Consider the following 13,252-nt stretch of genomic DNA (forward strand, 5'->3'; position numbering starts at 1 on the left):
TCTTACTACTCTCAGTGGGGATGGAATGCCAGGCTCCCTAGGAGGAGAGGATGGCCTCATTATTTTTTGGAAGGGCTGAAAATCCTGGTTCCCTTCTTAGCGTTTCTGAAAGCATTGTTTGACATTAGGATGCTTTGTCATCTCAGCATTGTGGAAATCTAGGCTCTTCCTCTGGCTTTTGCTCCTGGAGGTGGAACTGGGACAACTGTGTTGTCCATGTTGTTTGGCCAGAGGCAAGTGGTTCTGTCTAAACATTTTCTTGTCTGTTAGACTCCTCTTTGTTAATCCTTTGGCGAGAGGCAAACTGATTTTGTTGGAGCTTTTGTTGTCTGTGCCTATTGATGTTTCTGAGTTGCCAGTATCTTTAGCTCCAAGTCTGGGATATACAGAGCAAAAAGAAATCTCAGAAACTCTCCACAGTATTATTCATGGGTTCTGAGGGCCCTCGTTGGGCTTCCTCCTCTTTTTGCTTTCATATTCTTCTTATATTTATATATTTATTTATACAGGGGATTTTGTTGTACCTAGTGGGAGGAATAGATAAACTATGTTTATTACATCTTTCTGGAAGCAGAGATTTCTAGACTGCCCAAATTTTCATGATTAGCAGGAAATCCAGATTATAATATAAATTCTCCTGTTTCATCTTTTTAAAACTTGAAAACTAATTTTTAAATAACAGGCCGGCTCAGGGAGCCTGGGTAACTCAGTTGGTTAAGTGTCCAACTTCAGCTCAGGTCATGATCCTGCAGCTCATGGGTTTGAACCCTACATCAGTCTCTGTGCTGACAGCTTGGAACCTGGAATTTGCTTCAGATTCTGTGCCTCCCTGTCTCTCTGCTTCTCCCCTGAGAAGGACTCTGTCTCTCTCTGTCTCTCTCTCTCAAAAATAAATAAAGGCAGGCTGAGTGCAAAATGTCTATTGGCCAACAATCTGTATAGTCAGCTAAGTTCATTAAGAAATTAGTTTTCTCTTGCAAGATTTGCTATTTTTTTTACCTCATTATATATAAATTTCTATCATTTGTCCAGAGATGGCATTGCTAACAAACTTAACAAGAAAATAGCCAAGAAAGAGGAATTCAGCAGGAATAGATCACTGGACAACCAAATGTCAAAAGGTCCATCCACTAAAGTTCTTGTATATTATGAATAGGTCTTAAGCCTTTAGGCTACCACTTATAACATGATTTTTTTTTATATATAAAATACAATCACATACCCGCATACAGAAAGTCAGCCCACTTTCCAAAGCATGATACAAATTAGAGAAGATAGGATTTCATGAGTCAGGAACACCAAAAACATTAAAAAGTAAAAAAAAAAAAAAAAAATACAGTGAAGCAAGAGAGAGAAATTATAAAATTCACTCGAAACAGCCCATTTCCCAAAGAAACACCGTGACTCCTCAGTGTTGATAGGCACAGTCTTACATACTTTTAATAGGTGCTAAAGGTCTTTTATTTGTGTGCAGTTCAAGTATTGATATTTCTAATTAGAGCTTTGAATTTTAGGGATTTATATTATTATTGCCACCCTTTGTCTTATGCAAGTCTATAAGTAATTAGCTAACAAAAACAATAATTATTCAGAGGGGAAAAATAATAACTACTTCTTATAGAGTCCCTAGCATGTATTAGCATATTTGGACCACAGTATTTGTTTTAATTTTTATGACAGCTTTAGGAAACAACTTCTGTTATTCTCCATATTAACAGATTGAGAAATTGAACTTAAAAGTTCACGAGTAATTTTACAAAAGCTCTGGGTAGTCAGTTGCAATGATAAGATTTGCATCCAATCAAGACTTCAATGGTCATCTCTTAACCAGCCTGTAATATGAACTCCAAAGTGCTGAAATCACATGTTATAAACTAGGGAAGGTGGTTTTGGCATCCAGAAATTACATTAATGTTAAGGTATTTGGATTGGCCACACAGCAGCAAAAACTTCCATGCCAACATTGGGTATTTGTGTCCTTCACGCAGGTCCTGGGGTCTTGACAGGTAACTCTCAAAGGTGCTTCTCAGCTTCCTGGGTCAGGAACTGTAGGCTCCAGGAAACTAAGGATTAGCTTTCTTATGAGTGATTGTGGCAGCAACACTATTGTGCTTGGTGTTCACAACAGGTGTACTCTCTTTTTAAGTCCCAATTTTCAAACAAAATTGTCCATGATAACAGGCAGTATTTGATAAAGTATATAAATAATATAAAGTAGGAGGCTTCATGAAATCCGAAAGGGACTCTTAGTGTAAAAAGACAAGAGAAGGATAACTCAGCTTCTGCTGTCCTGGGACAGATGCCATGCACATTACTGTGCATAGAGTCAAGTTCTTTGGTATAAATAGGCATCCCATTACAATGCGGTAAGTGGCCAAAGAAGAGCAAGGGGGTTCAAAACTACAGATCTGTTCACTGAGCATTTTCTGACATATTGAGGAGGCAGTGAGCAACAGTAGCCTGGAGAAAAATCATTATGCTGGCTCTGGGTTGTATTTCCTATTTTAATTAAATTTTGTATTTGTCCATTCTGTCCAGGCCCTCACCCTATGGTCCATGCTATTTTGCATGGCCAGTGAAATCAGTAAGAGCCTATCATTTGAAACTTTGGAGCATCTAAGCGATGTTGTCATATTTGCCAGGCAGAAGGCTAGTGTTTTCTGAGGACGTTTGGCATACACTTTCACTCTAAGGGTGTCAAGTGACAGACTGAGGGGGCTTTCTGGTTGCCAGTTCATATGTTAAAGAGGTTCCTTGTCATTAGCTTATCTATTGCATTTGGTGCTCTTTCCCGTTTTTCTTTCTAGCAGTGGATATCCCAGTAGTGAAGAGGTTGATGATTAGGTGGTTGTATCAGTTAGGCCTCTTGTGAGCAGGATCTCTGTTGGTAGGTGACTAGGGAAGGGAGGGACCAAGTGTGTTCAAGATACAGTTTTGCACGACAAAGAAACCTGATTAGGAGTTTGCTGAAGATTCATTAAGGAAATCAGAGGAGTATTGTTTGCATGTGAAGAATGGCTTTTGTTACTTTTTTCAGACCCAACTAGGCAATTTTATATTAGTCGCATGTGACTTGGTGCCATTACAAAGCTTCAGGAGCATGTATTTATGCCTTATACACCTTTCTTTTACTTATTTTATGTTCATATTTGCTTTACCCAAACCCCTCTCTAGCAAAAGGAGAATGAAATTAAAGATGGGTAAAATCAAGTTTGCTTTGAACCGCTTCATAGTAAAATCTTGCAGTAATGACACTTACATGTCATCTGTATTCATACAGGAAAATCAAAACATGAGTTATTTTGCTATTTTTTCTCAAAATGTATTAAACAGCAAAATAATTAATTTACTGTATCAAGTCATTCTATTTAGGCTGATTATTTAAGTATACATTAAACATCTGCAAAAAGAGATTGTGCAGTCTGACCACATTTCCTTTTTATGTTTTTATCTAAGTCAGAGCATGAGTCAAAACTGAAGGCAGCATTTCTTATAATCACAGTCTTGTTGTTTTCCTTTGATGTTTTTAGGTGGCCAAGTGAAAAGTACCAAAACCTAGGCCTCCCTTTTCTGAAAGCATCGGCTGTCTGCCGGATCCAGAATAATGGATGTAAAGGACAGACGACATCGCTCCCTGACCAGGGGACGGTGTGGCAAAGAGTGCCGCTACACAAGTTCCTCCCTGGACAGTGAAGACTGCCGCGTGCCCACACAAAAGTCCTACAGCTCCAGTGAGACTCTGAAGGCCTATGACCACGACAGCAGGATGCACTATGGAAACCGAGTCACAGACCTCGTTCACCGGGAGTCAGATGAGTTTCCAAGACAAGGTATGTGGAGCTTATGCCACTGACTTGCTCTGCTCTGCCTTGCATTTTTGACTTGTAGCGCTGTGTGTCAATCCCTGAGGTTGGTAAAAACTGGAAGCAAAGCCTGCCAGCATCATCTCCCGGTTAGTTTAGTGTAAGAAAACAATCCTTTCATCGACCCATATCAGAATCCTGTGGGAATTACAAGTGCCTTTTTTGTCCTGGACACTGTATCCCTTGACAATTTGGTGGTTGCTTTGGAGCTGCACAATAGCAGGTTTTGATAGATGTAATAAGGTATAGGAAACCCTTGGCTCCGTAAGGGGTAGTCCTAAGTCCATTCTAAATCCCTGTCTTGAGGAAAAGAAAATTAGCTGTGGTTTTTAAACTGTTGTGTTTTTTTTCTCTTGAACCCCCCATACAAGCCTCCAAGAGCTCAAATTTCTACAGTTTTACACATTGAACTTCTCAGATTCTGTTTGAACAAATGGTAAATTGATTATAACATATTCAAAACTCCCCTATCCTGTGTAATATATAATTTCTTTCCACCTCAAATGTGGCGTCAGTTTTGAGTTATGTATTTGCCTTTCTGTGTTTCAGAGCATAGGTGAACTGATTTATGTTATTTAACCAGTTCCACAGATGTAATTCTCCCTGCTACTTATACCAAAACTTATTTTTCTTACAGTATTTTTATTTCTTAGGGGAGGAGAATATTTTTCTCAAGTGCTAACAGTTGACATTCTCTTCATATCCAATATCCATGAGGAAGTTTGTCATCACTTGTCAGGGGTTGCTGTAAATGTATGGACATGTAGACTAACGCATAAACAGTGCTGAGAGGCAGTATGGCTACATTGACTCACCAGCTCCATGTCTTATGCTTTGTGTACCAGCCTTGTTGTGTGTGATTTACATTAACAGCTTAGCAAAATTACAAGTGAATGCACAAAAATATAGTGAATGCGCTAGGGAGGTTCACTAGACCACTACCAACGGTGGAGGCCCTGCCTGCTAGGTTATAACATCATTGTTTATAGCACTGATTCTTTTTTTCTTGGTTCATGTTCCTGTTAGTGAATATTACAGTTAATTTTTACTCCTCATGAGATATTTTAGCTTTTGTCTTCGTTCTTTAGGGCTGCTGTAACAAATATCATAAACTGGTAGCTTATAAACAATAGAAATTTATTTTGTATACTTCTGAAGGCTAGGAAGTCCAAGATAAATGTGCTAGCATATTGAGTTGTCTGGTGAGAACTAGCTTCCTGGTTCATTGACAGCTATCTTTTCTTGTCCCCTCACATAGCTGAAGAGGGCAGGGGGAGTTCTCTGGGTCATCTTTTATAAGGGCACTAAGCCGATTCATAAGGGTTCTACCCTCATGACTCAATCACCTCCCAAAAGCCCCACCTCCAAATACCATTGGAGATTAGGTTTCATTATAAGAATTTGGGGTGCGTGTGTGTCACAAACATTCAGTTGATAGCAGCTTTGAATTCTGTTCCCGGTAGAAAACACCATGCATATGTATTTTCTGTTACACACATATACTCGCACAGATATACGTAAATACATACATAACACGAACATACACATAGGTAATCCAGTGGTTATTCTAAAAACCATGTTCTCATATGCTCCCAGTTTAGTTTACCTCCAGCTTTTATATTTAACAGGATATTTAAAAATTCAGCAGAGAAACAGTTAAAATTGTATTTTCACTGCAATTGTAGACTTTTCAGGGTATAATTTTTATTTAATGCTCATTCTCATATTCTGTGTTATCTTCATGTAAATAAAACACACTTCAAACAAGGGAGAGTTACTTGAAAATTGCTCTGTATCACATGTTTTTGATCTGTGAGTAACTTCTTCAAATGTTTTACTTCACTAAGTACTCTTCTGACCCGAAAGTGCATAAGTGTGAATTGGGGGAAAATAGGAAGAATCACAGCTTAATTAATTAAGGGAGTGTTCAAATTTCCAATATAAAATAATAGGACCCTTATTTGTTATTTCCAAGAGCATCAGTAATACAAAACCCAAATATTCTGAAAGATGATACATGTTCAGCATGGTTGAAAGCCTTTCATTTTCTGCTATATTTTTGGTTTTATTTACAGTATTACTGCATACATTCTTGTTTCTTATGATTCTGTGCTGAAATGTAGACCCTTTCTCCTAAGTCCCATTAAAGGTGCATCCTGGTTTCTGGATCATTGTGCATTAAGCTGTAGATCCTAGATTATTGTTGAATTGTGGATTGTCCTGTCACCTTTTTCCTTATTAATATTTACATAAAATGAAATCAAATGCTTGGGATTTTATGTTCAAATATACCTTTATTCTTCCTGTTTAATCTTGTTCCCCTCCATTGATAATAATGGAAGTTGCTTGGCCATATCAAACTCATAGCTTTGCAATTAACAATTCACACATGCCGTGTGTTGTTATTGAGCCCATATTTGTTTGTGTAATGTGTTTGCATGAATTAAAAACTGTGCAGGCCAAAAGTAGAAATGAAAAGGCATTGGAAAGTATTTGCATATGCAAGTGCAATTCCTTCTGAAGACATCTATGAATTTATGCATGAAAATGTAGTCAGAGTCTGAGTGGATCTACTTTGATGGGTTCTAAAATTGAACTCAGGAAGTAAATAAGCACATATTTAAAGAGAGGAAAAACAGGAGATACAATCTGGCAAGCATCACATTCAACGTGAAACTTAGCCACTACAGAGAGGGTTAAAATACATTTTACTCTCAGCAATAACAATAATTTTTAAATGTCATGCATTTCCCATTTTATTTTCTTATTCATGAAATCAAAGAGCAGGATCATTTCAGAACTTATTAGCCTAGAGATACATTAGCAAGGATCATGGCAGGATCATCTCCTGTAGTATTCTTATTTAAAACCCAAGACACTGATCATAAAACAAACATGCTTCTCACATTCAGGCAAGTTTGGCAAACACAGTTGGATGATCTTCCGATGCTCAGAGTGGAAAAGAATTGCCAGCTAGTAAAAGTGATGTGGTGCCAGGGTCAGACCCTGTCCAGTTTTACTGCAAGTATCTGCAAGTATCAAATGCGAGAAGCTGCCAGATCCCAGCAGGAGAGATAGGATAGGTGTTCCCATGAGAAGCTTATGGAAGCTCCCATCAAATTATACCTTCTTTGCTTGCTTTCAGCACAGAATCAGCCTCTGCTCCTAAAGAGAGACAATGCAAATTACCTGCCTGACCTCTATTATTCTGGATCCTCCTGGTGTGAAGGGTGAAAATTGCTGACTTTAGGTCTATGGCCATTGGAGTAATTAGTAATTAATAAATGACTAATTCTGCACTGAATAGCACCTTAGTGGTCTGAGAGTTAATGCACCTGACAAAACTGACCAGTGGTCTGATCCCTGGCTAGACCTAGCCCCAGTCTAACCTGTGAAATAGATGCCTCTTTGAATAATGAAGGTCAGCCAAGTGCCCAAGCAGATTGTATGAGCTTGTTCTTTGGGACCCTGAAGTTAGGGTGTAGAGCAGCATGACACAAAAGACATTCCCCCAGGGCTTGGGAGCCTAAAGTTAGACTCAAACTCTGCTTTGCCTGTTTATCTGCCTGAGACTCTGGTTCACATTCTATATCTCACTGGGATACGTACACCATTTTCAGCTGTATTAAACAAGATCAACAAGAACAACAAAAGAATAATGGCTAATGTTCACTGAGCACTTTTTATATGTTAGGTGTCAGTCTGATTATGTTACTTATATTGATTCAGATAACGTTCAAAACAATGTTATGAAGTGGGTTCTATTAGTATCTCCTTTTTCATGAATGTGGAAACTGAGGCATGGAGAGGTTAAATAAATCAATCCAAGGTCACAAATGTAGGAATTGACGAAGACAGGTTTTAAATCCAGGAAGTTGGATTCAAGAGCTCTGTTTGGAACTTGAGCCACTCTGTTTGATCACCTCCCAAGTAAGTAAATAAATCAACAAAAACAAGACATTAAAGCCTAAGTCAAAGGCTATGAAGTTCAGTTGATAAAGCTTTTAAATACCAACACCTTTAAACATTTCTTACTATAGGAACTACAACTGCTAACATTGATTGCGTATATAATGAGCAAGACAACCAGCCCTGATGATCCATATTCCTATTCTCACCCATTTGCCTCCATTTCCACAGCTCTCCCAAATTCTTTGTGAGTGTGCCCACCTACACTAGCTCTCTACTACCACTTTAGGAAAAAGTTTCTGCTGTCAGAATGTGTGCTAGGCTGTCAGCACAGATTCTTGGCCCTCCCCTATAGTCATCACCTCTTCGCACAACCTCTCAACCTGGAACACTAACCAAGAAAGGTGTTGCTATCTAAATGATATTGCTCAGGTAAGCAGAACTGACTGGTTTCAGTGCTAGGCAAGGCCCAGTGGGCCAGAGAGTTCAGCCAGGCTTCTCGTGGCTCAAAAAGCCTTTCTTTTCCAGTTAGTAGCTCTCAAGTCTCTTGAGAGGGGGCCGAGATTGAATTCTTTCTCTGTACCTCGGGCTGTCTCTTTGGGTCAAGGTTGAAGAAAGAACTGGGGGAAGATTGGATTTTTGAAAACATACTTCCATCAGTTCCCTCAATCAGTTCTAGCACAGAAATCACTTTCACCTACATTTTGATGCACATAAAAAATACATAAAGGCATACACACATACACATTTTAGGCTAGGTTTGATTTTGGTATTTTATAAGCCAATTTTCATTCTTGTGATCTTTAAAATAATTTGGGCAAATTATTTTACTCTCTAATTTGGCATAGCATAAATTTAACCTTTGTTAATGAGTTAAAAACTCACTAGTAAGCTAAAGTGTTACCTGAATTCATTCAGTCAATGTATATAAGAGTTGCTGAAATACTCGGGAAACCTGTGAGCATTTCTGTGTATACTATTGTCTTAAAATAGTTATTTTTCCACACTGCACGCAAAACAACAATTAAAACTATTCTGTTTTGAAAACCTTAGCCCTTTACCTACAGAAAACATGTTTTAAGTTTTAATGAAGTTCAGAAGTTTGTCAGGTCAGTATCTGGAAGGTTAAAAAGTACCTTGAAAATATTGCTTTTAATTTATTCATTTATTCTGCCACCTCTAGACAGAAAAACTTTTTTTCACAAACTGAGCTGAGAATAACATGCTGCTTCTTATTCTTTGGCTGTATTTTTTAATGTTGTTGTTGTTTTGCTTTTGTTCGTTTGTTTTTTAAGAAGAGAGAATCTATAACCTTTCAGTGTAATATGATCCATTGCCTTCTTGCTGGCTAACTTGACCCCTTTTTGCTTCCTTTGAGAGGCATAGGGGAAAGCAGTTAAGAATGCAGACCCAGAGCTCAACTGTATCCCAGTACTGATGGGTTCTATTAGTGTCAGCTTGATTCAATTCTAGAACGTGGACTCTGTAAATCTCATTTTCTCCTTGTGTAAAAGTTCTCACCATTATAGACTGAGATCATTGGGATCATTTTTTTTTTTAATGATCATTCATCATGCTATGGATGCTGCCTGTATTTTAATAGGTGCTGAATACATGCTGGTGGTTATCATTATTGTCATTTTAAGCCTTTTGCCAACAAAATGGTCATCATCTGCTCTCCACCTCTCATAATATTTTATGCACGAGAAATGTTTTTCGCCTCAGATTTGATTCTTATGACTTGCAAGAACTCTGACAGTTTCAAATCCAGAAATGTTCTTCCAGTTATTGATAGAGTATATTTGACTCCCTTTGTGCCATACCTTTTGCTACCAAAGATGAACATAACTCACACATTATTTCCTTATTTTTAGAAAGGACGGAAAGCTACCATCTAACAAATGTCAGCTGATGCCATCACACTGTAAGAGAGTTGCTAGTCAAACAATTTTATAAGTAAAGAAAGGAAAAGAAAGAAAGAAAAATGCTCTAAGGCAGTGTCATTGGATACAAACTTTTTTTTAAACGATATTCATTTTATGGTATATAAATAAATGTAAATTTTAGGGCTGGGTTTAATTAAGAGTAGACTTTATCCATATAAACTCTAGAGAAAATTAATCCATTCTTATCACTGTATGGGTAATAATTTGGAGTCCTTGTCAGCTAGTGATTCAGTCTCCTCTGGATTTTCTTTGTTGTAGTCACTGCTCTTCTAGTATTAAATCTATATTTTTCAAACTATAATCTTTATGTTTGCCCAATTATTATCCTTTAAGCAAGTCTCTATTGTCAACTCTGCATTCAGCTTTAGATATAACTTTTTCTGAATTGTATTTCTTTCTTTACTCTTTTTCTGTAGTAATTGTCCACTTTGACCCTTGCCCTTCACTGTTTCTTTTCTATGGCACTTTCTCTATAACAGTCTAGTTCATATAATTTCAACATTCACTGTTTCTACTCTGCAAGGCTTTTTCAGTTACAAGTGAAAGTAAGATAGTACTCTGACTGAAATGAGCTTATGCAAAAAATATGATGCTTAGTCTTATATCACTGGAGAATTTAACACTGCTTACATGTACCATCTCTTATTTCTCATTCTCTGTACTTGGCTTTATTCTTTGGAGGTATTTACTTGATGATGTCTGGTGATAATCCTAATCTCCTATTCTCTACCATCTGTAATGTCACTGGAAAGAGATTCATGTAAATCGGGCACATGCTGATGCCTCTATCACTCTGAATTCACTTGGCCATGTCTTAGATTTAGGCCTACTTTGTGTTTGGGGATAGTTTATGGTAAGTGCCTCCTAAACCTGGTGGAATGAATTCCAAATAGGAAAGACAGATTCTGATGCCAGAAGTGGGTAAGGAATACTAACTGGCCTCATAACAGATGCTGCCTACCCTCTGATGCTCAAGTCTAAGATAAATGGTCTTTCCAACCTCCATTTCTACTTGTCTAACTGATAATGTCTTTTGAAATAGTCCAGTAATAAACTTAAATGTCTTTTCTTCAAAATCTGTTTCCATTTTTATATCATAGCTATTGGGAACTGGTTTCATAGCTCTTACATTTTGGTCTTCTAAGAAGACTCTTTTTTTTCTTTATATTGATGCTCACCAGATTATGGCAGTTATTTTTTTCTTAATTTATCCTTTTATCTAAGTTCCTGATTCCATGTTAAGCTTCCAAGATTTCAAGACCGGAAAATAACTTCACCATTTAAATTGCCTCCTACCCTTAGGCCTTGCGCTGCACTTTTTTTTTCTTTTTTTTTTTTTTTTTGGTTTCATAGATAGTATTAAATTTCTAAAACATCTCCCTGTTTTTGCCCTTTGACTCAAATTAAATCAAATATATTTTGGGGTACCCATGAGGCAACTGTGTTAGGTTATAGAATATAGCAGTGAATAAAGCAAACATAAGCCGTCATCACACAAAGCTTGGCAGTCTTAAAGAAGAAAGATATAATAGACATGTAACTAGGTACTTCTGATAATCACCACAAAAGAAGATAGTGTGTGGTTCTGGAGAGGCATCTCACCCAGAATTGTGCTTCAGAAATGTCACAAATTATGACTTCCTTTTATACACTTGAAGTATAAGGAGTTAGATGATCAGAATGGCAAGGAGTTTTCAGCCAAAAGATAAGGCATATACAAAGGTCCATAGATGACAAAGTGTGGTCGTTCCGAGAATCTAAAAGTTCAGATTAGCTGAATGTAGAGTGGGGTCTAAGGAGCTAGAGTGGGAGGGTAAAACTGGGTCACAAAGGCTTTTTGGGGAATTAATGCTGGCATCTGTTTATAGAATATATTACAAGGAGACCACATGCTCAGCGAGGTGGATTAGAAGAGTGTGTTTCATGGAGGCAAGGGAGTTTAGCGGTCTGAACTGGAATAATGGGGATGGTTCGAAAAATGTTGTGCCACAAAGAATGTGGACTTTTAAGGACACTGTAAAAGTAAAGGTGGCTGTATTGTTCAGTGACTCTTGGGCATTGACTGCTTTCTTCTCCTGCAAAGAGAATATTACCTTTTTGATGCTGAATTTACTTAAAGATCCAGGAAAGGTCAATGTTTGTAAATAAGCCCTTAAATGTAAGTGCATAGATTGTTAGTTCAAATTCTCCTGGAATGGTTATACAAAGCTAAGGATAAAAATGTAACATTGTTAAAATAATTTGGATGTTTTTCCCCTCAGCCTTTTTAGATGCCTGCCTATGCAGAGTAGCATCAGCAACAGACCACCTCAAATGGACACAGTGCAAGTAAAATACAGAAAAAAAACATTATGCTTTATCCACCCCTTTCCCGCATGACCATAATACCTTATTTGTTCTCTATCACTGGCTAAATAAATCAAAAACTCATAGCATGCGGGGGGGGGGGTAATATGTTTGTGTGCAAGTGGATGTGTATTTTAATCTTGACAACTGGTAAATTGACTAGCAAAGCTGAGGATGTTTAGAATGTAAGATCAATACTTTCTGGCAACTGATGGAATAAGCAAGGTGAGGGAGAGAAGAAGATTCAAGGACTCAAGTCTCTGGTTATGGCAACTGTCCAAATGTTAGTACTAACCACTGGGGTTTTTAAACAGAGGATGAGCTGGTTTGTGGGTGAAGTTAGTATGTGCACTTGTGAACCTTTTGAGTTGGAGGTGCCCGTAGGCCATGAACGTATAGCTGCCTAATAGGCAGTTGAATGTACAGCTCTAAATTCTGCTGAGAGATTTGAGCTGGATAGAGATTTAGGAGTTGACAGCTAGTAATTTTCATGGGACTCAATGTGATCATCCAGGAAAAATGCACAAGAAAAAATAAGAAGCTCACGTGGGAACACAGCTAATCAATGGACACAAAAAGGAAGAACATTGGGGCGCCTGGGTGGCTTAGTCGGTTAAGCGTCCGACTTTCACTTAGGTCATGATCTCGCGGTTTGTGGGTTCGAGCCCCACGTCGGGCTCTGTGCTGACAGCCAGCTCAGAGCCTGGAGCCTGTTTCAGAGTCTGTCCAAAGAGAGTGGGGAAAAAGAAAAACTTACTTTGCATCCTTTACTCAGTCCAAACCTCACTGACTATTCCAGGCATAAATAAATAAAACGGTACTAGTTTTATTTCCCACTTCCCTACTCAGAGTTGGGAGCACTTTTTAACTCCTAAATCAGAGATCACAAAGTTAATGCACGCAGGCATACTTAGCCCCTAGATATATTTAGCTGGGCTCATACATTGCTTTAGAAATTTTGAATTGAGTGCCTGTAGCCAGCCCATTCACATCCCCGTATGCCACAGGCCACGTCTCTTGCCTTTTGTCTCATACTAGTTCTCTTCTTTAGTCCTTGACTTTATATACCCAGCTCCCAAAGGCTCTAGTGATAGCAAAAATAGTGTGTACCTTCCTATGTCCATTTCTTCTTTGTAGAATACATACCTACCTATTCCAAATCTTTTCATCACACGAGGCTTAATGTAT

At 38.1% G+C, this 13,252-nt stretch overlaps 1 protein-coding gene across 1 annotated transcript in view; it reads left to right on the plus strand.

Annotated features, from left to right (window-relative positions):
- The window catches only part of TENM2 (teneurin transmembrane protein 2), a 1,153,031-nt gene that overhangs the window by 195,835 nt on the left and 943,944 nt on the right, over nucleotides 1-13,252 (plus strand). Inside the window, 1 exon segment of the mRNA XM_039247655.1 lies at nucleotides 3,531-3,830. Within this exon segment, the coding sequence (XP_039103586.1) occupies nucleotides 3,605-3,830 (226 nt within the window). The 5' untranslated portion in view covers nucleotides 3,531-3,604.

The sequence above is a fragment of the Hyaena hyaena genome, unplaced genomic scaffold, assembly GCF_003009895.1.
Source record: "Hyaena hyaena isolate Hyena2069 unplaced genomic scaffold, ASM300989v1 scaffold_300, whole genome shotgun sequence".
In the NCBI taxonomy this organism is placed as follows: Eukaryota; Metazoa; Chordata; class Mammalia; order Carnivora; family Hyaenidae; genus Hyaena; species Hyaena hyaena.